General features: G+C 36.9%; 1 protein-coding gene across 1 annotated transcript in view; it reads right to left on the bottom strand.

Moving 5' to 3' along the window:
• The window catches only part of LOC133530814 (microtubule-associated serine/threonine-protein kinase 3), a 131,766-nt gene extending 104,744 nt beyond the window's left edge, over positions 1-27,022 (bottom strand). The window contains exon 1 of the mRNA XM_061868887.1: positions 26,654-27,022. Within this exon, the coding sequence (XP_061724871.1) occupies positions 26,654-26,786 (133 nt within the window). The 5' untranslated portion in view covers positions 26,787-27,022. The remainder of the gene's footprint in view (positions 1-26,653) is intronic.
• Between the last annotated feature and the right edge of the window lie 93 nt (positions 27,023-27,115).

Raw genomic sequence — 27,115 nt, 5'->3', positions numbered from 1 at the left:
GGGATATCACGAATATTCGCATTCGTATTTACGAATATTCGCATCATTTTAATCATTCGCATGTGCATCAAATGAAGCGAATGTTTTGCGAATGCGAATGTGCGCAGGGCGTGTCCTGTCTCGTCTACTCGCGTATGGGCAGTGCGCGCAACCTGTTTTCAAGTAATACTATTTCACCAGTATATAACATCCCGTTCTGTTAATAATTCTGTAAATATTTTATGGTAATTTATGTTCTAACATTTTTTTCGAATTAAGAATGATAATAACAACTACATATTCCCTAACATTCGTATTCGCATTCGCATTCGCGAATATGAAGAATGCGACATCCGTGATATCCCTGATTCGAATGCTGAAGATAAGCAGCCTGAATTGTTATAGCTTAAGGCTGCGTTTACACCAGGTGGAAACGCAGACCTCATCCTAAGGCGCCTAAAAATGATATAGTGTAAATGGGAAAATCTCTGTAGCTCAGTTGTGACGAGTCTCGCCTGAAGCTGTGATTTTTTTTTTCAATTTTCCTTAAGTTTATATCGGTAAGTCTCTCCTAAGCATTCATTCCCATCTGATTGTGGGGTCTGCTTTCTTTGTCTTTTCTTTCCACTTCATGCGATCGGACGTGTCGTCTACTGTAACGTCACAGGCACTGTATTTTGCTATGGTATCTGCCCATCTCATCGGCCTTCCTCTTCCCCAGGGCGGGACCCAGCGATATTCAGACAAATAGCAACATTCCCGATGTAATCTGCAGGTTTTCTCTTTACGTGTCCAAACCATCTCAGTCGACTCTCTTGCAGCTTATCGGCGATATCACGAATTAAACTTAGGCTCTTGTTTGTAAGGAGATGACGAGACGACTTGGACGCATTCTATCCAGAATGGTGAGAAAATGCACAGCAGAGGAACACTAAAGCAGGCTAATAATAATTATTTGTTTTACAAGGGGGCAACGCTCGCAACGCTCAAGATTCCACTTCTCGAACCAATTTTGAAATCTTTCGCTTGCTCGGGTATCAATATTAGCACGAGCGGTTAAACAAACTTTGCCTCCGAGTGAAACACAAAATTTTTCACCACACCAACACGAGGAAACTACAAACTATGAAATACCAAAAAATTCAAATGAAATCAAATCCAAATGAACGTAATAAAAAAATAATCATTTAAAAGTCAATTCTATTAGCTAACTTAAGGAAACAACTCAAAATTTGCATCTGATTACTTTGCCCCACATGTGGATAAAATGCAACTTTCTCATTCGTTTTTGAATAATCAAGAGGGCCTTTACCAGTTGGTGTGGTAAAAAAAATATTAAATTGAAAACGTCACTAGTTAAAGCAAAAAATAAAACAACATGCCCACAGAGTCTTTGTCAAAACATCACGTGTACGTGTTTATTTAAATATCTACCTATTTATAAACCTAATTCATTTTAAAACGCATTATTTACCCGCGTACTGTTACGACTGACAAATATCAATGAATAAATATTGAGCAAATTGAATATCTCCTACAGTCAAGAAATTTGATTTCTGTGGCACTTCGTACAGTCGGAATCAAATAGATAGTGACGGCGTAAGTAGCCAATGTTGCCACACAAATAAATATGTTTATCTACACACATATCATAAAATCTCTATGATGCCTTAAAAATCCGTAAATAATGGCCAACATTATGTTAAACTGTTCTGTCACAACAAATTTCTTATCTGTGAAAATGTTGTAATTGCTTCATTATTATATTAAAATCGTTTGGTTATAAATAAAATAAATAAATAAATATTATGGGACATTATTACACAAATTGACTAAGTCCCACAGTAAGCTCAATAAGGCTTGTGTTGAGGGTACATATACAACGATATATATAATATATAAATATTTATAAATACTTAAATACATAGAAAACACCCATGACTCAGGAACAAATATCCATGCTTATCACACGAATAAATACCCTTACCAGGATTTGAACCCGGGACCATCGGCTTCGTAGGCAGGGTCACTACCCACTAGGCCAAACTGGTCGTCAAACTGGTCTGGTGGTGGTGGTTATGACATTAAAAATTTCGAACATCGCTGAAAAAAAGGAACTCGATTTGACTTCTATTCTAATATCAGTCGAGATGATGTTTTTATTCGAAATGAAATGTCAATTGCATACAATTTTGACAAGTCTCGCATGTTATAGTGAGATTTTTCTAACATCACATATTTGACACATGACAGCACCCATATAATGTAAATGTGTATAATCCATTCACATAATTAAAAACAAAACCACGCAATTATAATATGTCTTTCGTTACCACTTAAACTACACTCACTTTTTGAATGTAATTATGCTTATAGTTATTTTTTTCACATCGTATATCTGAAGTATTTAACAATAATAAATCACTGCACAAACGTTTACGTCCTAAGGGTCTTTTTTTAAAAACCAGCGTTGTGGTCAAATCATTTTTTTCGATTCGGGTAACATATTCGTAAGTTAAAGATAATCGATAAAATCGATATATTTATAACCTACAGAAAATACAAAAATAAGGTATTATAACTAAGAAAACATTAACTTAAACAAATACTTTTAAAAATCCATTATAATAATAGATTTTTACCGTACGATTTGCAAAAAATGTCGATTTCTGAGCGGATCAAATTTGACGTCAAAATCATTCGTTTGTCAAATGTCAAATGCGCAGTCTGTCGAAGTTTCTCCGCCTTACTGTGCGCATATTCCGTTTCTTTTCGTATTTTTCACCTGGCTTTATTTTTGGATTCTTCTCTTTCACATCTTTTTTTACCTTGGCTCGTATTTTTGGACTTTGACTTTGCTTGTATTTGAATTAAGTTGACTTTGGATCTAAAAATGCCTGATTTTGCTAATACTAAGTAGTCACTAGCAGTATAATTTGCATGTATGACTGCTGTGCAGGTGCCTTATATTGATTTTTTATATAGGTAATCGATCTCACAAATCGTAACTGTAATCGATCCGATTGCTGGATTTGACATATTATGTTGTCTTAGCCACATCACTTCAAACATCAAATGTCATATGTCAAATATGTGATGTTAGAAAAATCTCACTATAGTTGGTATCGAAAGATACGGAAATTGGCCTCCGACTCTAGTTTGTCTCTGAATTGTAAAAAAAGTAAGGATGCGTGACATGCTTAAAAAAGTGTTCATTTACCGCGATTTGACGTACAGTTTATATTTTAATAGTTTTAAGTATTCAATTAATTTGTTTTGTTGTTTTTATACTAACTGCAAAAGTTTCATGTAAAATGAGCGATAAAAATATTTCGCGGAGACGCCACTTCATATATGTTGGCTGTAATATGAACCATATTAAGTTTATAATATGTGTGTGGATAAAATGCTGTATGTAACTGTATATAATTAGGCAGTAAAACAGTGGTCCTTTTAAGACACTCACTTCGTTCGTTTCTTAAACCCACACTCGTATTTTAATTACTTTCATTATGTAGCAATGACTTAAACTATTAATAATAACATATAAATAACAATATCTTATCAATTTAATTTTAATACTAGCCACGTGCCAGCAAAACAAGAGACTGGTAAACTGTTGGTAACGTAATGCGCGCGACTACATCTACAAATAAACTTTGCTTAGATTTCTGCTTTGAGGCACCTTTTAGTGTTATAAGGTACTAATTCGACTATTTCCCCACTTAACTGTAGGGCAATTTATTCACAAACTGAGCAATAAACAGTAATATTTACATAACCGATGTTTACCACGTGCGGACACGCCCACTAACGTGTATAAATAGCACCCGGACAGCGCTTATGTCAAAACATTCCACGCGCGTAAACTATGCGAGTTTCCAAGTTGGCAAGGGTTCCAGAATACGCAAAACAATCATTATTCACGCAATTGTCCAAGTAATCGCGGAATAAGTAGTCTCGAGTAATTTTAATGGCCGATTAAAATTGGCAGAATTTGGCGGGCTTTACGATCTTTTGTTCTACTTTCGCTGTCAGATATATCGGAGCGGCCAGTGTTCAGAAGTATACGAACATAGCCTCGATAATCAAGACGTTAAAATGCATGTTCTGAGGTTTTCGAGCACCTTGGCCGCTCCGATGTTTTGATGGCGACTGTACAGTCACGTCTGAAAGCATCGACACGATCGAAGTGCCAAAAATATGTATACACGAATTTATGGCCCATATATTAGGGTAGTGTATACATATTTTTGGCATTTTGTCCGTATCTATATTTTCAGACGTGACCGTACTGCCAAAAGATTTAATTTGTGACCCATATCGTACCTTGTCAAAGTAACAAACAACATGAAAGTCGCTAGAGACAGTAGAGAACTCATACTATTGTCACTGAGACATGGTAGGAAATGGGTCACAATTGTCACAAATTAAATCTTTTGACTGTGCAGTCGCCATCAGATACATCAGGGCGGCTACCGGGAAAATCGAAATTCGTCACTTGCGGGCATTTTTCTCTGTCACTCTAATGACGTCTTACTAAGAGTAAAAGAGAAAGATCCCCGCAATTTGCGAATTTCGGTTTTCGCGGTAGGCCCCCAGATACGAAATATTGAAAAAAGCGGCCAAGTGCGAGTCGGACTTGCCCATGAAGGGTTCCGTACCATTTATGGAAGTTTGCATGGCAATTTACATCATATATTTTTTTTAGTTTAATCATTCTCTTATTTTAGAAGTTACGGGGGGGGGGACACATTTTACCACTTGTCTCTCGCGCAAACTGAATAGTTTAGAAAAAATATTATTAGAAACCTCAATATCATTTTTGAAGCCCTATTCATAGATACCCCACACGTATGGGTTTGATGAAAAAAAAAATTTGAGTTTCAGTTCTAAGTATGGGGAACCCTCAAAATGTATTTTTTTTTCTCTATTTTTGTGTGAAAATCTTAATGCGGTTACAAATACAAATTGTTTATTTGACAAATATAAGTTTAAACTTTAAACAGTGTTACATGTTATACTGACCTCCACACTAGGCATAGCCTCTGTCTCGTAGAACACAATACACAGAATACATCTACTTACCAAGTTTCAATAGTACCTATAGTTCTTATAGTTTCGGAAAAAGTGACTGTGACATACGGACGGACGGACGGACGGACGGACAGACAGACAGACAGACAGACATGACGAATCCATAAGGGTTCCGGTTTTTGCCATTTGTCGACGGAACCCTAAAAAGATGAAAAAAAACTAAGCAAGTTAGTATTGATTTACACATTAATGTTTAGACTTCGCCGTTCTTAATTCGTAAAGTTTCACCATTAAACAACTTTGGCCGTGGCGTGTGGTCGTTTTAGCGGAAAGGGAAACTAGTTCAAAATCGAAAAGTTTTCCACTGGATAGTAATTTTAATGGTTGTTCCTTGGTTTTTCCGTTACTTATTCTCAATTTTTGGTTTATACAGTGTGTCCCTAGCCATTGGACAAAGCCGAAAGGTACATAATGCATTAGGGTATTTAGAACCAGTGTACAAAGTATCATAACAGCCGGTGTAACGGTTTCGAAGAAATTAACAAATTACCAATTTTTACTTTGGAGCAGCCTGTATGTGTTAGTAGCTCCTAAGGTAATATCCTCAAAGAAAAGTATGGAACCTTCTTCAACCTCTTTGATTATCTTTTTTATTTATGACACTAATAAGCTTCTGACTTTTGAAAAATGTCATCGTTATCATTATCAAATATTTCAAACAAATTGTCAAAAACACTGCTAAAGATTAACACAGTGTGTTTCTTTTAGTTGTCGATTATTGCAAATAACTTTTGTTCGAAAAAATTATTTTGTTTATCTTTTGGTCTAATTAAAAAAATATTAACGTCAGACATTCCTAAGAAGTAACCCTACCTGGGATTTCAGGGTTTGTCCAATGGCTAAAGGCACCCAGTATACATGTGATAAATAAGACTGAAAACATACTCGATCATCACATTCACAACCTCGTTTATTAGGGATAATCTAGAGGAATCGGACAGACAGACGGACATGACGAATCTATAAGGGTTCCGTTTTTTGTCATTTGGCTACGGAACCCTAAAAACAAAAATTGTGATTATTGGGAGGGACAAATAGGGTAATACTATGTATCGCTCCTAATACCTACTAGGTTAAGTTTCCTGTAGATATATAGTTCATAAAACTAACATAGATTTTTTAAGAAGCTAAATTACTAACCAATTTCTATGGATTATGGTCCGAAATAAACAATTTTTGTTTTTAGGGTTCCGTAGCCAAATGGCAAAAAACGGAACCCTTATAGATTCGTCATGTCCGTCTGTCTGTCCGATTCCAGTATTTTGTGAGCGAATAATGGAAATAAGATTATGGCAATTATTTCGTTTTTGGTACAAGCTTTTATCGCTGACTGTACTTATCTTTCCACATGCGACTCATCGAGCCAATTCTAAAAACCCCAAACACAATTAGGTTGCGTTGTTATCACAGAGTTCCCATGGCTCTTGTCTCCATCAGATCAGCTCCATGGTAGCATATTGCATTGTCACCCGACTTACATATTTATGCAAGATTTCAGCTCAATCGGAAACCGAGAAGAAACAAAATAAAAACACGTTCAATGCGTCTGGGTTAGCCTTGATCATAACTATTGCAAATTTCAAATCGATAGCTTAAGAAGTTCTAGAGATAATTAGCGATGCGATTAGTTATGGTACCCTAAAACGCGTTACATATACATATTATTAGCATCCTACGGGCCTGCATAATCATGCAAAAGAACCAATATCAGTTATCTCTGCCAATAAACAAAAAAAAACCGGGCAAGTGCGAGTCGGACTCGCGCACGAAGAGTTCCGTACCATTATTTATAAAAATGGAAAAAAATTATGTTTGTTGTATGGGAGCCCTACTTACATATTTATTTCATTCTGTTTATAGCGGCAACAGAAATACATCATCTGTGAAAATTTTAACTGTCTAGCTATCACGGTTCATGAGATACAGCCTGGTGACAGACGGACGGACGGACGGACAGCGAAGTCTCAGTAATAGGGTCCCGTTTGACCCTTTGGGTACGGAACCCTAAAAACGAAAGTTACACACATCAAAAACATTAGTAAGCTGTTTATTGTACAGAACAACCACATTTTAAATCCAAACATATAAGGAAACCATCCATAGATAAGCAAAAGTCGCTTTCGAAACACCCGAGGTAATGATTTGCGGAGATGTCAACGGTAATTGCGTTAATCCATAACCTTTCGCTACAAAATCAAGCGTGCGACTTGCGCACGCAATGTGGGGTTCCGTCCAGATTTAATTTTCTTTTGGGATCGGTGCATCACGTTTAACGGGTTCCGTACCTTAAAAGGGAAAAATAAAATACTTATAGGATCACTCGTGTATCACAGACATTTTGAAGATTAATAGTTTTGAAGTTACTAAAGAAACAAGAAAATAGAGGCAATGGTGTCCACTATCTTCGAAACTACTGGCACTACAATTTTTTATTATTAATAAATAGTAAATCAATTTACTATTTATTAATACGGAACTTTGTAATTTTTACAGCTTGTAAAAGACTTGTAAGGAAAAGGAAATCCTTTATTCGACTATTTGTAGGGTTCCGTAGTATATCCATGTATACTATCTATTGCCACCTAGTAAACATTTGGTGAGATTTTGGAGAAATTTAGGAAACTCAAACTCGTCGAGATGGTGGTACAGTCATCAGACTAATAGTATGTGAGCTATCTGGACCATTCTTTTTTTTAACACTCGCCTTTGCTATTCAAAGGCTTGCACTTTTGTACTTTCGGCCGATCTCGTGCCGAAGTCTCCCAGTGCGCATATATGACTCTTCAGCAAATCTTTGTAGCACAACAGTTGGCCGCCCTGTTTCCGCTTACCACTTTGCAACTCTGAGTAGACAATGCGCTTAGCAACTCTGTCATTAGACATAAGGGAGACATGACCACACCATCGCAGTTGTCGCCGCATTAGATAGGCTTCAATGCCGCTGACATTAGCACGGGGAAGAACCGAAGAGATGTTCATAATGTCACGCAGGCATTTAAGGGGAAACCTATTCAATTAACGAAGGTGTTTTCGGTAGCGACACCACGTTTCAGAGGCATACAGGAGATTGGGCAGAACTATTACCATGTACACAGAGACCTTTGTCTGGAACTTAATATCATGTGAAGGAACACCTTGACCTTGACGCGCAGTTTCCCAAAGGCAGCGGCAGCCGCTCCGATTTTGCTGTTAATTTCGTCGTCAAGGTGGCACTTGGATGTTATTGTGCTCCCCAGACATCGGAATCTGTCTACTTGCTTAATAGCGCTGTCGCCGAGCCTGACATCAACGGGCACTAGTGTCTCCAACCCCATGATTTCGATTTTTTTGACACTGATTTTAAGGCCGAAACGCTAACAGGACACATTGAGGCTCGTCATAAGCATATGCAGACTATCCGGGGAATCCGCTACAAAGCAAAGGTCGTCTGCGTACATTATCTCTGTAATACTGTCCTGAGATACTTTTGTGCGCGCCTTTAGTCGTGCTTTTAGTCGTGCTAGATTAAACACACTGCCATCAGTGCGAAAACGAATACGAATGCCCTCCGCTAACGTTTGTAAGGCATCACTGACGACAACAGAAAAGTAAAGAGCGAAAAGAGTTGGTGCCAAAACGCATCCTTGCTTGACGCCACAAGCAACACCAAAGGATCCAGAATTTTCACCCCTTACGCTGATACAGCATTGCATGCCATCGTGTAGAAGTCTAATGAGCCTGACAAACTTAGCCGTGCACCGCTGTTTCACCAGCACCTTCCACAAGGTTTCACGAGGCACGCCGCTGTCAAAAGCTTTCTCAAGGTCAACAAAGCAAATAAATAGTGGCTGACCTTGTTCTCTACTCTTGTCTTGAAGTTGAATTGATGCGAGATGTCCGAAATTAACTAGGAACTCGTTCCTGCTCCCACATCTGCTTAAATAATATCCAGAGAGAAGTAGTTCACGTGGTGAAGGACAAGTGGTGGAAGGACAAAGCCGCACGCATTTAATGGCTCTCAGATACCATCCAGCTGTCTGAATTTTACGAGGAAGTGCGTAAGCTTGTTGGATCGGTTACTCGCAGCAGCGTTCCGCTAAAAACTGAAGACGGATCGATGTTACTGACCAGCAAGCAGGACGTCTTGAATCGGTGGGGAGAACACTTCAAGATCCTGCTTAATGTCGATCGTACTGCAGATATGCAGTACATAGACGCATTAGAGCCGCTCCCTATCGTTTCAAAGCTTGATGAGCCATTGACCCTGAAAGAGGTTATCACTGCAATACAGCAGCAGAAAAATATAAAGGCTGTGGGCATCGACAACTTACCCGGAGAACTGCTCAAATATGGGGGTCAGGATTTGCACGAGACTATATTACATAAAAAGACGGTATTTATGCAACATTTATCTGATCCGACTTTTCGTTTTTTTTTTTAAATGAAGAAATCAATAAGTCGTATTTTTACATGGTTACTCTTCGAATATTTCAGGCATAAGGTCTTAAATAAGTTAAAATCAGAAACGTAGTTTTGTTATTATATTATAGGCAAAAAAACGTATCTAGTGATACACCCCTCAAAACATATCTGCATTTTAGATGCAACTCATCTCAACGGTACGGTACCTCCTCATTTCGGTTCAAAAATGCCGTACCCACCGCGAAATCTTCTAGAATGTGGATGAGCTGACATAGTACACCGAAAACAAAAGCGTTTAATGATCCTACGTTTCCAGTTTCAGCAGCATCAGCGTCAACACCAACTCCTCAATTATAAAAGATCCTATATACTATCGAAGCACAAGCCACATAACTCCTTATGGACCTGGTGGTTAGCACCAGCATCAACAACAAGTCCTCGATTTTAAAAGGTCATTATGTACTTTAAGAAACATGGCATATAAGATCCTATTGAGCTGGAGGTGGTATACTTGCGTTAGCTCATGTGGCCGGCGTCCAAATTCTTGTTTTTATATGCGAGTGTGTACACGAGTATTAAGGTGAAGCTCTACCTTAACCACCTTGGCCATGCATTCATTCTAGTGTGCAAAATAATTGCCTACATTTTAAAATGTAAGTGTGCGATTTTGATGGAAATGGAAATTTATTTTGATTTTTTGTTGACGTTGTATTGGCATAGAAAGTCTGAATAATTTATAAGGACTTTATCAGAATAATGGAAAATTTTTGATACTTTTTTTATCAAGGACAGGATTTGGAGGATTTTAACAAGAGCTAATAAAGTTACTATTTTTTTACTTAAATTCTCTAATGCAAGAATTTTATTATGTGACAAGTATGGAGAGTGGATTTAATAGGAGTGAAATCTCTTATGGTAGAACTGTTGCAAAAGTGTCCAGCTGTCAGCTATAAATAATAGTTCCAAATCTTTCCAGAGTAGCGCTAGAGTAGCTAAGAACCTAGGCGTTACTGACGGAGTGAAGTGCGCTGTCTATGATTTCATTTTCTTTTCACGTATTCTAGGTATTGTAGCGCCACCTATTTAATGTTTTGTGATGACACTTTTTGGTACAGTCAGCTGCAAAAATATGTATCGAGAGAATCGTCTCATAAATATGGTACTACGCTCTTATTACACTGGTATAAGATGCTATGGGACATATTTTTGAGTAAGATGTGTACACCGATATTTTTACACTTGACTGTACATGGAGATTTAATTCCTTACCTCCTTCCGCAGATTTAAGACTAAGGGCCAGTTGCACCAAACTGTCTGTCACCGTTAAAGCATTCGCTAAATTTTATTGTATGGGAAGTTTCATAGTAAAACCGCCGCAGCGCGCCGGGTGACGTTGGCGTTGATCAGTCTGTCAAGTGGGGATGGTGCAACTGCCACTAATTTAGGGTCCCTGGCCCAGGTCACACTATATTTAGGTTGTGGTGGTTGTAATCGAAAAACGCCCTTCATAAAGCGTTTCACCCTATCATCTGAGATCTAATGCATGTTGGACAGATCTACATATTCTCTATTAGAAAATTTAAACAATGAAATCGACTGACATGTGCAAATTAGATATGAATACGATAGTATTTCCATTTCGCTAAACGATCTGTCTGTGCCGATAAAACGTCAACTTCGCATATTCAATTACGGTAAAACATTTAACATAAATGAATTCAGCATATTCATTTACTTTAATAACAAGGCTATTTTCATAAACGCCCAGGATATATTCGACCTTAATTATAAACACGCAAGGTCCAAACTTCTATGTCAACCAAAATGAAGATGAGATGTTTTGACAATTAATTTTAATGAAAGCCTAGTTTTCGCGCGTCACCGTCGTTGACAGGACGCCGGACGTTCATTCAATCAACGTGACTGTATTCAGACAATTCTAACATTCGACAGTCACCAAATAGATAGTGCGAATCGGAAGGAATTTATAACGTATTTAGTAATATTACAAGTATATCTAGTTAATTGAAAACCACCAAACGGCCGGAAAGAGGGGAGAAGGGGGCGTTTGCCCAGCAGTGAAACTTATGTTGTCCTAAACCTGAACCCAGGCCCAGCCCAGGGCCATGCTTAGCTTGAAAATTTCCGGAGTTTAGCACCTAAATCACTGAGTTGGTAAATTAAATAGACTGTGGTACCATTATGTGTGACTTACCTACTTGCCCCGCCTCTTGTCATTCGTGTGTGCGGTAACTGGAGCGTGTGCCCTTTCACACCCGGCGGGTGTGCTATTGTGTTTCTACATCTGTTTCTAGGGTTCCGTACCTCGAAAGGAAAAAACGAAACCCTTATAGGATCACTTTGTTGCCCGTCCGTCTGTCTGTCTGTCTGTCTGTCAAGACCCTATATCTCGGGAAAGCGTGGAGGTATCGAGTTGAAATTAAAACCATATACTCAAGTCTACAGCCCCTTGAAGATGTGAAAAAATCATACTTGTAAATTAACGTAAAAAAAAAATATGGCCGTTTATCCCGCAAAAACGTATAATTTGACACTCAAGGGAATCAAAATTCATATGGTACTTCCCGTTGACCTAGAACTATGAAATTTAGCAAGTGATATCTCCTTACACTAAAAATGCACTCCTTACATTTGTAAAAATAATAAGTTAAATTTGTACGGAGCCCTCGGTGGGTGAGTCCAACTCGCACTTGTCCGGTTTTTATTATTTGAGTCACAAATATCATCAACAAATTGCTGTTTTTTGGTGTTGTAGGTTAAAAGGCTGCGCTTAGCTCGGTTTCTGAATTAGCTAAAAAAAAACAAACAAAAAAATCTTTACTTATTCTAGACAGCTCATTCAGTTGTCGGACGTCGGACCGTCAACATCTCCAGCAACTCCTGAGGATGCCTCGTAGAGAGGCGAAACACGTGTCGAGTTTAGTACTTTTGGTGGTGGGTTGTTATATTTATTTGCGTATTTATTTTTACGGTGTGAGGGTACGCAAGTAAGTATAACAAGTTAGCACTGATGGACTAGCACTTATCTTTTCGCGAATTAGCTGAGTAATATTTTTTGTTATAATTAGTTTGGATTTCCGCAAAGTAACGCCTGATTCTATTCATTATTTCAAAAAAATATTGACACATTCATCCGATAACGATAAATAAACTACATAATATATTAGAGTATATGATGATGGATGATAGACAGTAAAGTTTTTTTTTTGCTGACCGTACCGAACAGCGGTTCCTAGTGCAACAGAGAGTAAGCAAAAATGAACCTTAGCGACGCGTTTTAAGAGCTAGGTCGCAATAAGTGTATCAAATTCAAATGTAACCGATTTAAGTGATGGACAGCAATAACAGAATTTGTATAATTTCTAGCTCACGGCCCATTACTATGGCCGTGACATGACTAAAGTCTTTTTTATGTTTTGGACCCTAAGTCTGGGGAATAGGGTGTGAAATCGTGTAGATATTTATATTAACCGCACGATTTGTTCTCGATTGTAAACCGCCCTTCACGCTGAATTAATATGTGGTTACGATCTTGTATCATATTCCTGAGAATATCCGGAACCGTACTAAAGTGATCCGAGTTGAAACCAGAAACATATGACAGTGAAATTTTGAACCAGAAAGAGTAAACTGGTTTCAAAAATATTTATAAAAAGCAGTATGAGGTAATTTACTATTTTAATTCAAAATATTAGTGTAATATGTTTTTCCAATATTTTTAGGGTTCCTGTACCGCAAATATAAAAAAAGAACAACGGGTTGCACTCCGGGAGTGCAGACAGAAGTGAAAACTTGAATATTAACGTTGTGCGTTTTTGATATTCTGGAATGGTCAGGGAATAATTTTGCACGAATTGCTTTAATTATCAGTATAAAAGTACTATCATTTATGTGGTAAAATACAATATTCATTTATTGCGCTATCGTACACAAACATGACAATTTATATTACATTAAAAATTTAACACTTCAGAACTATTACAATTATTTAACATTAAAAAGTTTATCTCTCAGAAAAATCAACTTCTATCCATAAATTCAACGACTACGTCACGTGTCCGTCTTACGAATTTTCAATCTGTCGAATCCGTCAAATTTTCAATCTGTCGAAAAAACAAATACTAGTTTTTGGCAAAAATGACATTTTTCGTACAAGCTTTTATCGCTGACTGTACTTTTTTTTCCACAGGCAACTAATACTCATCGAGACAATTTTAAAAACGACATACATATGTATGCAAATTTTCAGCTTCATCGGAAACCGGGAAGTGGGTCAAATTTAACTTGCTAAATTTGTCCCATACATACTAACAGGGCAAGTTAAATAAAAGCTTGTAAAAATATACTATTTATTTAAAACCTACAAATTAGTACGGAACCCTCGATGAGTGAGTCTCGCACTTGTCCGGTATTTTATCAAAATTGGTTTTCTGATGCCAACATTTCAGCTCACATCGCGAAATCGCGATCATTATACGACGAAAAAAGTGGCTGTGACAGAATCGGACAGACAGACGGACATGACGAATCTATAAGGGTTCCGTTTTTTGCCATTTGGCTACGGAACCCTAAAAACCTCTGAAATGACCTTAATTTTTTTTTTACTTCAACAATTTCGAAACGCCGAAGAACTTTTTAATAGAATGTATATAAAATGTGTCCTAGATAGTTATTGCAGATCGATACTCGATATGTATCATCGTGCTGACGAATCGTGAACCTTATCGGATGGACGTAAGGTCGATCAGTAGTCAGAGTTTTTAGTATCGAGTACTTATCGGAAAGTTCAAACCTAACGGCTTTTTGGCGAACTTTCATTGTACGAGCGAGGTGCGAATTTGTAATGAGAATGCCGTTACATAAATTGGTTTGGGATGGATTTTACCATGTTAATAAATAATAATAAATAAATAAAATTCTTTTATTTCAGACAGGGTCCAAATACATCTTACAGTTAAAACTACAAATAAAATAAAATAAAATAAAATTAAAAAACACAATTACAAATTATACCACAAATAAATACTATTCTTATACACACATTATTTATATTACACCATTTACACATAACACATAACTTAATAGTCTTTTTTTGTTATTTTTTGATAATAGATACAATAAAACGGCTCTACCTAAAAAGTCAGATATCTGATGTAATTTCATTTTATAGGATCTTAAGTTAATCTTATAAAAAATATAATTCGTTATTTTGCTTTGTATTTTTTTTATGGTCTGGCCTAGTGGGTAGTGACATCCTATGAAGCCGATTATCCTGGGTTCGAAACCCGGTAAGGGTATTTATTAGGGTGATGAGCATAGATGTTTCTTGCTGAGTCATGGGTGTTTTCTATGTATTTAAATATTTGTATATTACATATATCGTTGCCTGGGTACCCACAACACAAGCCTTCTTGAGTTTACCATGGGACTTAGTCAATCTGTGTAAGAATATCCTAGCCCACGTATCTTATACCTTTAAACGAGCAATTCTTGTATATATATTTCCGTGATCTCGGAAACGGCTCTAACGATTTCGCTGAAATTTGGTATATGGGGGTTTTTGGGGGTATACAATCTATCTAGATTAGTCTTATGTTTGGGAAAACGCGTCTTTTCGAGTTTTCATGCGTTTTTCTTTCGACGCAGAATATGGTCGCTAATTTCGTGTTGCCGGCCACTGTCTGTTTGGTCCAGCGGGTTAAGACGCGGACTGCTAAACGAGTGTTACGGGTTCGAATCTCGCCCGGTGACTAACTTTTTTTTTTATGTTGAAATTTATATATAATTTTTTAATTTTTATTGTTTTTTGTAGTTAAGATTATTACCTATACACCACCATATTACAATAAATAGTTATAACCGAGCAAAACTCGGTCGCCCAGGTACTAGTTACTAATATATTTAACCTCGTATCCCAACCGATATTATGTTTAACTGGATGTTTGTGATAACACAAATACAGTTAAATAAACCAACAATATTTATTCGAAATGTACATAACGACCTTTAGAGATAGTTTTTCTGTATAAAAATTATATATCAAATTAATAGACGTTTTCCCAGTGATCGTTTTGATTCATAGACTATTTTTTTATTTCAAATTATTTGAATATAATTTAGTGTGCAATGTTTAAATGCGACCGTTTTTTAGGGGTGTGCCAGCTTATAGCTAATTCGCAACCGGTTTGACAGGTCGTCATGTCCATCCTAACTCAGATTCGCTTGCTCCTCGTTTGGCTGGTATATACGGTGGCTAAAACGTCATGGTTATCAATGTTATCATAAAGTTTAGGTTTATAGATTATTATAGTAACTTATTTATTTATTATACGCATATAATATAATGTGTAATATTTAAATGCGGGGGCCGTGCCCGAGGGGTGTGCCTTGTTTGCCAGCAACCGGTTTGACATTGACAGACCGTCATTTTCATCCTAACTCAGATACGCAAGGACCTCGTTTGACATGTTAAACGTTGACTGAAAAGTCAGGGGGAAAAAATATTTAAATTAAAAATTTATACGACACGCACTCCACAGATTATTAACGACCTAAGACGCCGTTACCAAACTAAATAATCATTGTTCCATAAATAATAAAATGAAACTAAAAAATGTTGAACAACTTTTGTAGAAAATAATTGTATGTACTTGTAACGTAAGTATGTACGTATGTAGTCAGTAAGACGTGATTACTGTTGGTAGGGTTATTTGCACCCATCATGTATAAAAAATAATCAATAAACATTACGAAAGTATGACAATTTATTTATTAAACTACTTTGTTTGTTCCACTATGAAAACCGCTGTCATCAAGATAATATATATTCACGCGTTCCAAAAATAATCCCATTAACTCAGGAGAGTAATGTTAACGACACATCGTCATTCCCTGACATTGTCAGCATAACGCACGATTTACTCAGTTCAGAATTGGAACCCGATGTTGCATTTATGTAATGATTGAAATAGTACATTACGATACAAGTGCGAAAAGTAGGAAATTCGCAACGAGTGGCGATAAATTAAAACACGACCGAAGGGAGTGTGTGTTGCAAATCGAAACGAGTTGAGAATTACCTTTTCGCGCGTATATTGTACAACGTTTTAAACTTTCGACATACGCACGTATAGTGCTAATTACCGCACTAGAGCGGTAAAATAGTACCATATGTACTCCTACTCCCTTCGGTCGTGTTTTAAGCACTAGAGCACGATGTCTGTGCTTGAATTTAAATTTTATCTATATATTATTTTCTAATTTACCATGAAATACATTTACAATTATGCTAATTTCCCGCCGACCAATGAAATATTGACTATACAAAGAGGTGTTTTCCGAACATATCCTAGACCTGGACAATAATTGCCAACCCTATTGGTGGAACTGCAATCAAAAATAAACAAATTATGCTTAATTAGCATCCGAAGAAGAATTAATGTGTCACGTCTAGGTCAATGCTTTTGAAGGTAACCTAGACATAGTATTTGTGACAACCCAAGTCGTAAAACTTAGTGTTAGGCCTGAGTGGACGGTCGAGTTGGGCGTGCATGCAAACGTATAGGAGCGGCCTTAGTGCACGCTGCTCAAATCACTTGTAAGTCCGACGCCACGCTGCACGCCTCGCCCAACGCTCCGCTTCGAGCGTCCACCTTAGTCCGTCAGGCCTTACACTTAGAATTGCTTTGATTTGCCGCTCGCCGCGCCACGTGCTGCTTGCGTCCAGTCCGCGGATTTAGACTTAGTGAGAATTCTATACGATTATTTTTTCTGTGCCTAGGCACAGTAGCTGACAACCCTACTAGTAAAATAGTGACCAAATCGAATTGCATAAGGATTGCATGACGCAACATAGTGGATGAGAACCTTGCTAGTCAGCCTACGTAACGTATGTTTGACAACTAGGATCTTGTTTTTGATCGATATGTGAATATATTTTATAGGCTTTGAAAATAAATTTACAGTACCTATGGTGCTACTTTCCCGCACGTGCGGGAAGAAGCACTTTCCGTGCATATGTCGAAACTTTAAAGAGCCATATGTACTGTAAAACGTTGTACGATACACGTGCGAATAGGTAATTCGCAACTCGTGTCAATTTAAAACACTCTCTTCTCGGGCGTTTCAATTTATCACCACTCGTTGTGAATTTCCTATTTTCTGCACTTGTATCGTAAATAACTATTCTACATTCACATCTTTACTCGTATCTTTTCTGTATACTTTTTATTGACCGTAGCGTTAGTGAAGGTCAGGTAGGTCTCAAAAAGGTCTAAGTTTTGACTCGGGCAAACTACAGGTGGCAATTCTCAACCGATTTTCGTGAAATTTGGAGAGCAGGTTCAGTAGTTATATATATGTTTTCTGCCATTTCGTTTTTTTAGAAATTTTGAAAATGGTGGAAATTGGCATAAAGGACTTAAGTATCATTAGCGTTTGTGGCACTTAAGACCATTGCGAGCAGGCTTTGATAATGGCTCAAAGAAGTATACCTTATTACCTATTTTTTAAATTTCAGAAATCCTGTAACTTTGCGAGTACAATGCGCCAGTATAGGATTCTCAAGCCTCTCTGCAATGACCTCCAGAATGCTGTTGGTACTAAGTCAGCCCCTAAGCCTGCCCATCATTGAGACGATTCTCTTAACATAACCGCGTCAAATTCTTCTCTATGGGCCTCGGCGAACATACGCGATGCACTACACCATGTGGGCAGCCCCTTTTTTCGTATACTTCACCCACGGGCTCCTGTTTATACGTCTTAGAACGCTTAGAATTTGCTTTCAATTCAATTCAAATCATTTTCATCATACATCATCATAGTTGTTAGTAACAAAAATTTACTTAGAGCTAGTGTTACAAATACATAGAAAATATGACAGTAAACAATCCAGACATAACCTTGTGAGCAGTGTAAAAGCTTTATTGACATTAAATATTATTGCCAGAATCAGTACATTTGTACAATCTTTTCAGTATTTATATAAACTCGGCAAACTTCGCCCACTTACAATGTTCTGTTTCCACTAATTATTATAACAGGCGTGAACTGAATTAAACTAATTAATGGCGGCTCGTTAAGCAATTAGTGGCTCGAGGCATACAGTAGACAATTGCCACTTTCTATATACTAACACTTAATTATAAATGTTTAATCTTGGTTAAGCGACGATTGAAACGCCTCTAACAAAATAATATTGTAATGCGACGTCACATTACATTAGTCTGTCCTAAATGCATGGAAGATCAAGAAAATTGCTATTTTGATCCTGAAATATTGCTTTTATGTATATAGTTGTCATACAATTTATTTTTCAATAAAATGTAAGGAATCGAGTGGCACCATTTTCTTATTTCTTATTGAAAGCGAAAAAAAATTGTGAGACTGTGGACCCTTGTATTTTATTAAATCTCAATATGTTTTTATTATAATAGATGGCTCATTATCTATCCATATTCTATCTCAATTTTGTTATAATATTCAACATATTGTGTCAAGTATCCAATTTGACGACCGGTTTGGCCTAGTGGGTAGTGACCGTGCCTACGAAGCTGATGGTCCCGGGTTCAAATCCTGGTAAGGGCATTTATTCGTGCGATGAGCCTTTTATCGCCCACTGCTGAGCATAGGCCTCTCTCCTAGTACGCCACTTATCCCGGTCCTGAGTCAATCTCATCCAGAAGTGACCCGCAATCTTCCGAATGTCGTCCGGGCACTCCTTTCGTCCGAAAACCGCAACGATTTCGTTAACATTTTGGCCCACATGCCATCACTCTGCCTGGCAACATGTCCCGCCCAGCTAAATTTTAATTTGGTAATGACGTGTCAAACGTCAACTTTTTTCTTCTTTATGCAAAAACGGCTGACCGGATTTCAATAGTCATAGTCATTTATTAATAATATTATAAATATTACATGTCAGGTTATAAATCCAAGGCATTATTCAGTTGCAATATAACATTCAAAATTACTAAAATATTCGGATAGGTACAATGTCAATTATTCAATTAAATTATTAAAATAGGCATTATATATATAATGTATTATATTATATTGTATATTTATTAGTATATTAGGTATTGTTTTAATACTTATATAAGTAGTATGTGTGTTTGTGTTTAATAGTCTCCATATTTAGCTCCTTGCACTACCTGTTGACTTTTGTATGAGTTCTAAATTTCCTGCTACCTAAAGGTTGTCTGGAAGAGATCGCTTTTTAGCGATAAGACCGCCTGTTGATACCTGGTTCTATTTTCCTTTAAAATTCATTTGTAGTTTTACATGTATGTAAAATGTATAATTGTTGGTGCAATAAAGAATATTTACTTACTATATTCAGTTGCAATCTTGCAATATAAAATTCAATTTAATTAAAATATTCGAATAGGTACAATATCAATTATTCAATGAAATACGATTGCACGACTTACGCGAGCAGAGGCTAGACTATAATAAAAGCATTATTCGATTCGACTCGATTCGACGCTGATACGTATACGACTTTTTTTACCGTGAAAAATAAGGAAACAGTTTTTTATACAGCTCGCCCTTGCCCAGTTTTTATTATTTACTTTATCAAACTGTTAGTTAGCGTGCTTGAATTAGTTAAAAGCTTCTATAGGACTAGAACGTGACTAGTTGATACAACAAACGTTCAGTGGAAGATAGTCTTATGTTTGTCTACGATATGGACATATATTCCATTTCGGTACTAGAGAGAGCGAGGCGTATTAGTCAGAAGCGTCAGGGGAAATCAAGGTGGTATAACTCGTTCCAAACGGAAAATATATATTGAGATTATATTATTAGATTTATTATGCAGAGTTTGTTATTATTATTTAATATGAAATCGAGAGAGTATCTTAGGATAAGTAAAATTGAAAAACGTGATTTATATTGCAAAGAAGAAATCATCAGCAATTTGAAATAAGCTGAAGTTACCTAACTGGCGTTAGAATGTTAAATGTTTTTTTGCATTTATAATTCTGTAAAATATAAAGTTTTACCTACTCCTTCCCTTTTTCTGTGTAACATCGAATTTCGATAAAATCAACTTATTTTGAACACTACAATTCAGTCAGTAGAGCACGTGTAGATTCAAAAAAAACTGATGTCAGCCAATGATTCCTACCTTGTCACCACAGAAAACAATATGAAAGCCGCTAGGGATCTCATGTTATTGTCACGGTGACAAAGTAAGAAATTGTACAGAAATCAAGTTCCTTGACAGTACATTTGACGACATATTTTTGCACTTTTAAGTGTACCATCTTGTAACCCCGAATTTCGGAAATATTCTATCTCAAAACAAATGGTAAACATTTACGTAACAGTCTATAAATGTGTACTTTATGTAGCTGATACAGAATCCGGGGTCGTCCGATAAGCGAGCGTGTCATTTACTGGCCTATGTGTTCCCAAATGTATTCGTTTTAGATGTGCGAGCCAAGTTTTCAAGCGACCAGTATAACTATTATAAAATAATTATGCTATAGGGAGCGTGCATGAACTGTAGGAGGCAGCACAGGAGCCGTCAGATTTTTGGCGCGAGGCGTAAATGTGATGTTTACTGTTCCGATGTAGCCCACAAGATGGCAGAACCTACTATGTACAAAGAAAACACGTGACGTGTGAATGTACATGTTTATTGTTCCGATTCAGGCCACAAGATGGCAGATCCTCCAATGCGCACGGTCCCTATGGGACATCTTACAAAAATCTAGACACATAGTAAGCTCAATAAGGCTTGTGTTATGATTACTATACGACGATTTAAAATAAAAGATAGAGCAGTTTTTGGGGTACTTAAACTTCTTTATCGTTCTTGCATATTCGAACGATACAGAGGTAAATAGACATTGACATATGTGGCACTCGGCAGTCCAAATCAAAAGGGACCTTATGGCGGTCGGCGCTTACACCACTATTAGCGGCGCTTCAATACTAATGCGGTACTACGTTACGGAAGCGCCAAACGCCGTAAGGTCCCTTTTTAATTTGGACTGTCACAATATCTAAGGACGAGCCTTACGGGCACTAAGAATGGTACTGGTTCAGTGGTATCACTCACAAATTCGAGCCAATCGTGCAGTCTAACGAAACTAGTAGCGACCAATTGCGCGCGTGATGCGAACTCATCAAGCAATTGCGTTGTGGGGTTCGACTGCACGATTGGCTCGAATTCGTGTGCGTGACACCGTAGGACTGGCCCCATTCTTATTTCTCGTAATTTTTCTTATATATAATATGTCAATGTAAATATACGAACGAGCGAAGTGGTTTGCGGAAGGCTCGACGGTTCGACTCAGACAAGCTGGGGAAGTCAATAACGCATATGGGGTGCAGTGCCTCTACCTATCAATGTTCGATGTAAGCCACTATTACACATAATGGAACGAGAGGTCAAGTTAGACTGGTGATGTGGTTGAGATAAAATGTTTTGATTTAGGTAGCTGGAGGTAAATAGATCGATACAATGCGACACTATCGATTGGTCATATGACGGCTGTTATCGTAGATAGTGCATGTGTTTACCCGGTTGGCAGGTCAGTCACAGTTATAAACCTAGGTAGGTAGGCTAGGTATGTATGTACACTAGACAATCGCTATTCCGGTGATCCCTGTAATCCGGGCGGACTAGACGCGGGCGTCATGAATTTTTTAAATTTCTTCTTCGACTAACAGTGCATTCGATCGAAATGAAGTATGAAAATATAAAGCAGAAGATAATATAATAAATATACTGTGATATATATATATATACTTCACTATATTTTTTACTGTTAGTGTTTTATATACATACTTTCATCAAAGTAATATGTGTATTTATATCACATACATTAAATGTTGCAGTTGATTATCCGGAAACCTCTGAAATTCGGTTTTTTGCCAGTCCGTATTAGCGAGGTTCTACTGTTTGTGTTTATTATTTGATCAATATTGAAGTAAAATTCATCAGCTCGGTGGTTTTTTTTTGTCATTTAAATGCATTATAATATGCCCTGAACTTAGAGCATTTAAAGAACGAAAACCTTGGCCAATGGTCATACTCACGTCATACTTTTTTTTTTCATTTTTTTTACGTACGTACAACGTTACGTACAAGTTGCCATACATTTGACGTTGAGCTCTGGCAACCTTACTCACCGGCAGGAACACAACACTATGAGTAGGATCAAGTGTTATTTGGCTGCGGTTTTCAGAGCTCAACGAGGGGTTTGGGGTTAGGGTCGGCAACGCGCATGTAACTCCTCTGGAGTTGCAGGTGTACATAGGCTACGGAGACTGCTTAACATCAGGCAGGCCGTATGCTTGTTTGCCACCGACGTAGTATAAAAAAAAAACATTTGACGTGCCCCTCACCCGCAAAAATCAGCAGACTGTTTTATTACAGACAAGGCCAAGGCTCCTAACCGGTTTATAAAACACCGGTAAATACCGGTTTATTTCGGTTTTTCTCTGAACTTTTATAAGAACGCCAACGTTTTAAGAACTTTATTGTAACCTAAAAAACAGTTTATTCGACGAGCGACGAAACGTCCGGCCGGCCTGTTGGTGTGCCACATAAACATGGACACCGACATAAGAAAAAAAACGGTTTTTATTGCTCTAAACCGGTTAATTTGACTAGAACTGTTCTCATAAAAACCGGTTTAAAAATAACGGTTTTTCGAGCGAAATCAAAATTAAAAGGTTTTGCTCCAAGTACATGATAACGGTTTAGAAGTTTAACCAGTTTCCGAGCCTTGGACAAGGCGTCTCCGGCTGGTTAAATGCTTTAAGGCCCTGAAGAATAGCAAAACTTAATGTTTTCGAACCTAACCCTGACGTGAACTTAATGTTTCGACGTTTTGGTTACAAAACCTAGGCATAAACTTCCAGAGGCAATAAGCACTTTTCCAAAACATTCATTGTTCTTTACAAAATACAAACATCCTTGTTTTGTTCTGTTCGTACGGCTACACGCATGTGTCAATAGGAAGTAGCATGCAAACATGAAAGTTGATAATTTTACTTGAACAATCAAACACATGTTAATTGGTGTTTAAATACAGGTTATCATAAATATAAATAAATAAATATTTGGGGACAATCTAATAATACTAATAATATTATAAGAGATCGACCTACCCCCACACCACCCCACACTAAGCACAGCTTATACTATGGGTACTATGCGTCGATATAGAAGGTTCCCTGACATGAAGCTGAGAGGAGACCATTTCAGTGACGCTTTATAATGATAATATATCAGTACTATTAGTTAAGTTTAAACTAAGCATTTTTGAATAAAGCTTCTTTTATTCTATATACGTACGTTTACGTTTATAGATATATACATAGATAACAATGATAATATCCATGACTCAGGAACAAATATTTATGTTCATCACACAATAAATGCCCTTACCAGGATTCGAACCCGGGACCATTGGCTTCATAGGCAGCGTCACTACACTACCCACTAGGCCAGACGTCAGATTTCAAACATTACAAAAATATTAAAGTTCAAGTTATAAGCATAATGAAAACAATGCTGTTGGTTTTCCTGTAGCATTTGTTTATTTACACAATGCAAAATTGTACAAATGTCACTGCCATACAATTGAACTTTATCACTCTGTTCACTAGCGAATTTTAAAACATTTTGAAATAACATAACATTTGACATTCAAGTAACATATATGATGTCTGGTATTAGTTTGTGTTATTGGAAATTGTTATACTAAGAAGTTTGGGTCAGTAGAAGTTTTACTTACAAAACTTAAATTCATGCTATTTTCTTTCTTGGATAGTTAAATAATTCCTTTCCCCCTTAAGATGCGTATTTTAGGGTTGCCATGTTTGAGGCTTTCCCCTAACATGTCAGGATATAATAAAATAAATAAATAAAATAAAAACATTTATTTCAGATCACTGATCCATAACAACTATTAGTATAAACTATACATCAGGGTTTTTAGACACCCCAGCATATTATGTTGGCTTTTAGCTACACAGCAGATTTAAAATAATTCAACATATGCGGAGGTCTAATTAAAGAGGCCCCAGTGGGGTTAGGCGCAAATGACTGTCCAAGAATTGTCAGCAACCCTTCCCTTCAGAATCTTAAGTGTGTGCTACTTTATTGTGATTTCAAAGTTCTGTTTCGTGCAAATTTAATTCAGACAGCTCTATAGCTAAAACTTTAAAACATGTATAATTATTATCAGATATGAATCAGGTATTTTGCCATATCAATCATTTTTCAGATAAAGATTAGATTCCTACCAAGCCCCATAAGATGTTGATAGTTATCAACTGTTAATATTATCATTGGTTTATACTGCTTTATTAATCTTTCGTAGAGAGAGAAACTGGTTGGGATCACATTGAGAGACCGTAAAACGAATGAGTGGCTGAGATAGCAGAGCAAGGTCACCAATGTTGTAAAATGCGCCATACGGGGAGGAGCTTCCCCAAAGTCAACCACAGATGTGTTGGGACGAGGACATCAAAAAGACTGCGGGGAAGAAGTGGCTCCAGGTTGCACAGAATGAGTGGTGAGTGGCATAAAATGAAGGAGGCCTACACCCAAAGGGTGAGGGGCTAAAGAGAGAGTGGTAAAAAAATTGTGAAAACAATGAAATTTGGTTTTCTCGAACTAGTGCTTTTCACTTTTCCAATTTTTTTAAATTTATACATGTTCCAATTCATGACTACTTATTGATGTGTGTTAGTGTTAGTTTCCTTTAAAAGTCGTAATCAACATAAAAACCTACTGTTAATGTGAGAGTAATGAAAATATACATATTTCATATTTTATTACTTACCTCTTCATCATTCTAACACATTTATTTTTTAATATTGAATATTGAAAAACCGTTCTTAATGGAATCTCGTTGTCTGAATGGAACAGAATAGCTGCCGAAATGTCTGTCAAAGAAGAGGCGTTTTTTCTTCAAGCATGTTTTAAGTTTCCAAAGGCAACATTCAATATTGTTTTTATACAATTTAAATATATGATACACAAATAATCGTAAATAACGATACTTAGGTAATAATGGTACAATGTTTTATATTTACAATTGTTTTTGTCTTATAGAACATGCATAAAAAAAATTACTTGTTGTTTTTCTTATTTTTTCACAACTGTATTAAAAAACGTTGTTTGATACAATTGCGGAAATGTCATTCTTCACTCGTCCCGAGTCTACTGTAAGTAATGACATACTTTCCGCACTAGCATCGAAATGTACTATTATTTACATTATTTTGATTTTCTGTATGACTGTATGGAAACCACTTTATACAATATAAATATACAGTAGAATTCATTTATAACGACGTCGCTTATAACGACTAACCGTTTTTAGCGTCGATATTATTTAGTCAAGTTCGGTTTAATACATAATTACATACATATGTAAATAGTATCCGTTTTATACGTCATCCGGTTGGTATGACATAATATCGCCGGTCCCTTGAAGGTCGTTATATCCGGATTCTACTGTAACTATATTTCATAAAAATTTATCAATTGAAACGGAAACCAAATCTTGCACAAACAAAATACAGACCACAAGCCACTAATAAATAATACTCATGATGATAAAATAGGACACATGATATATCAATTGTAACATTGCCAGAACCCTTGTAACATTGCAAATTAACTGTCATATCAATCTATATTTGTTCATTTAGTTTAGAAACATACTCTTGACCTCATTTCATCAAGGTCACCCTATAAGGCCTGTCTCTATCATGTATAAGGAGAAAACTGGTTTCAAATAGGTTGCATTACTCATAGTTTGTTTTTAAATTATCTACCCACATTAATTTAACACAATTACCCTAACCCAGTATGATAATGCATTTAGAATACAATGAACTGCTATACAATAACTCTCGCTCGGTTTCTCAAGCGGCTGTTTGACACAGTTTCAAAGTCGTAAATGTAGATTTAGAAAAAAAATGAGTGTAAGCGTCGAAAGTTTTATGATAATAACCGTAACCGACCAATCGTTGGCGTTCCTTCACTCACGCCCTCGCAATTAAAATCACATTGACAGCTGTACAGATAAACCTTGAAAAAGCTATACAACAACATACTATTCTATACTCATATGTACACATGGTACCGAAAACATTTCTATATTTTAATAACTCCTACCTTCTGCGCTCTGGTTTAGCGATGAGGGCACCGCGGTCGAGGACAGCTCTTTCTTCTGACCATGTTTAGGAAGATCAGAGTCTGAATCGTCGAAAACGAGCGTCCTGACCGATTGTGAACATCGTCGATCCATTGGAACTCACAACACAACCACACACAAATGCATTAATTTCCCCATTTATCACAACGATATGGTCACGCAACACATTTAAGCGGCACCATCAGAGTTGCAAACATATAATAAGCGAAATAAATATCGCTTTATTGCACACAGTTGCACATATAATTCGCGTTTTATGCCATCATAAATAACGCGACACGGCTTCTTGTATCACCAATCGAAAAGTGACACTTTTGAAGGGTTAGCCTGTGCTGCCATAATAAAACAAATATTCCCCGTTAGGTGAATATACTCGGGAGATAAATATTATGATTCGTTTATTTTTATGTAGTTATGGTATG

This window comes from Cydia pomonella, chromosome 23, assembly GCF_033807575.1.
Source record: "Cydia pomonella isolate Wapato2018A chromosome 23, ilCydPomo1, whole genome shotgun sequence".
NCBI classification, from domain to species: Eukaryota; Metazoa; Arthropoda; class Insecta; order Lepidoptera; family Tortricidae; genus Cydia; species Cydia pomonella.
This window is presented reverse-complemented; position numbering and strand designations above follow the sequence as displayed.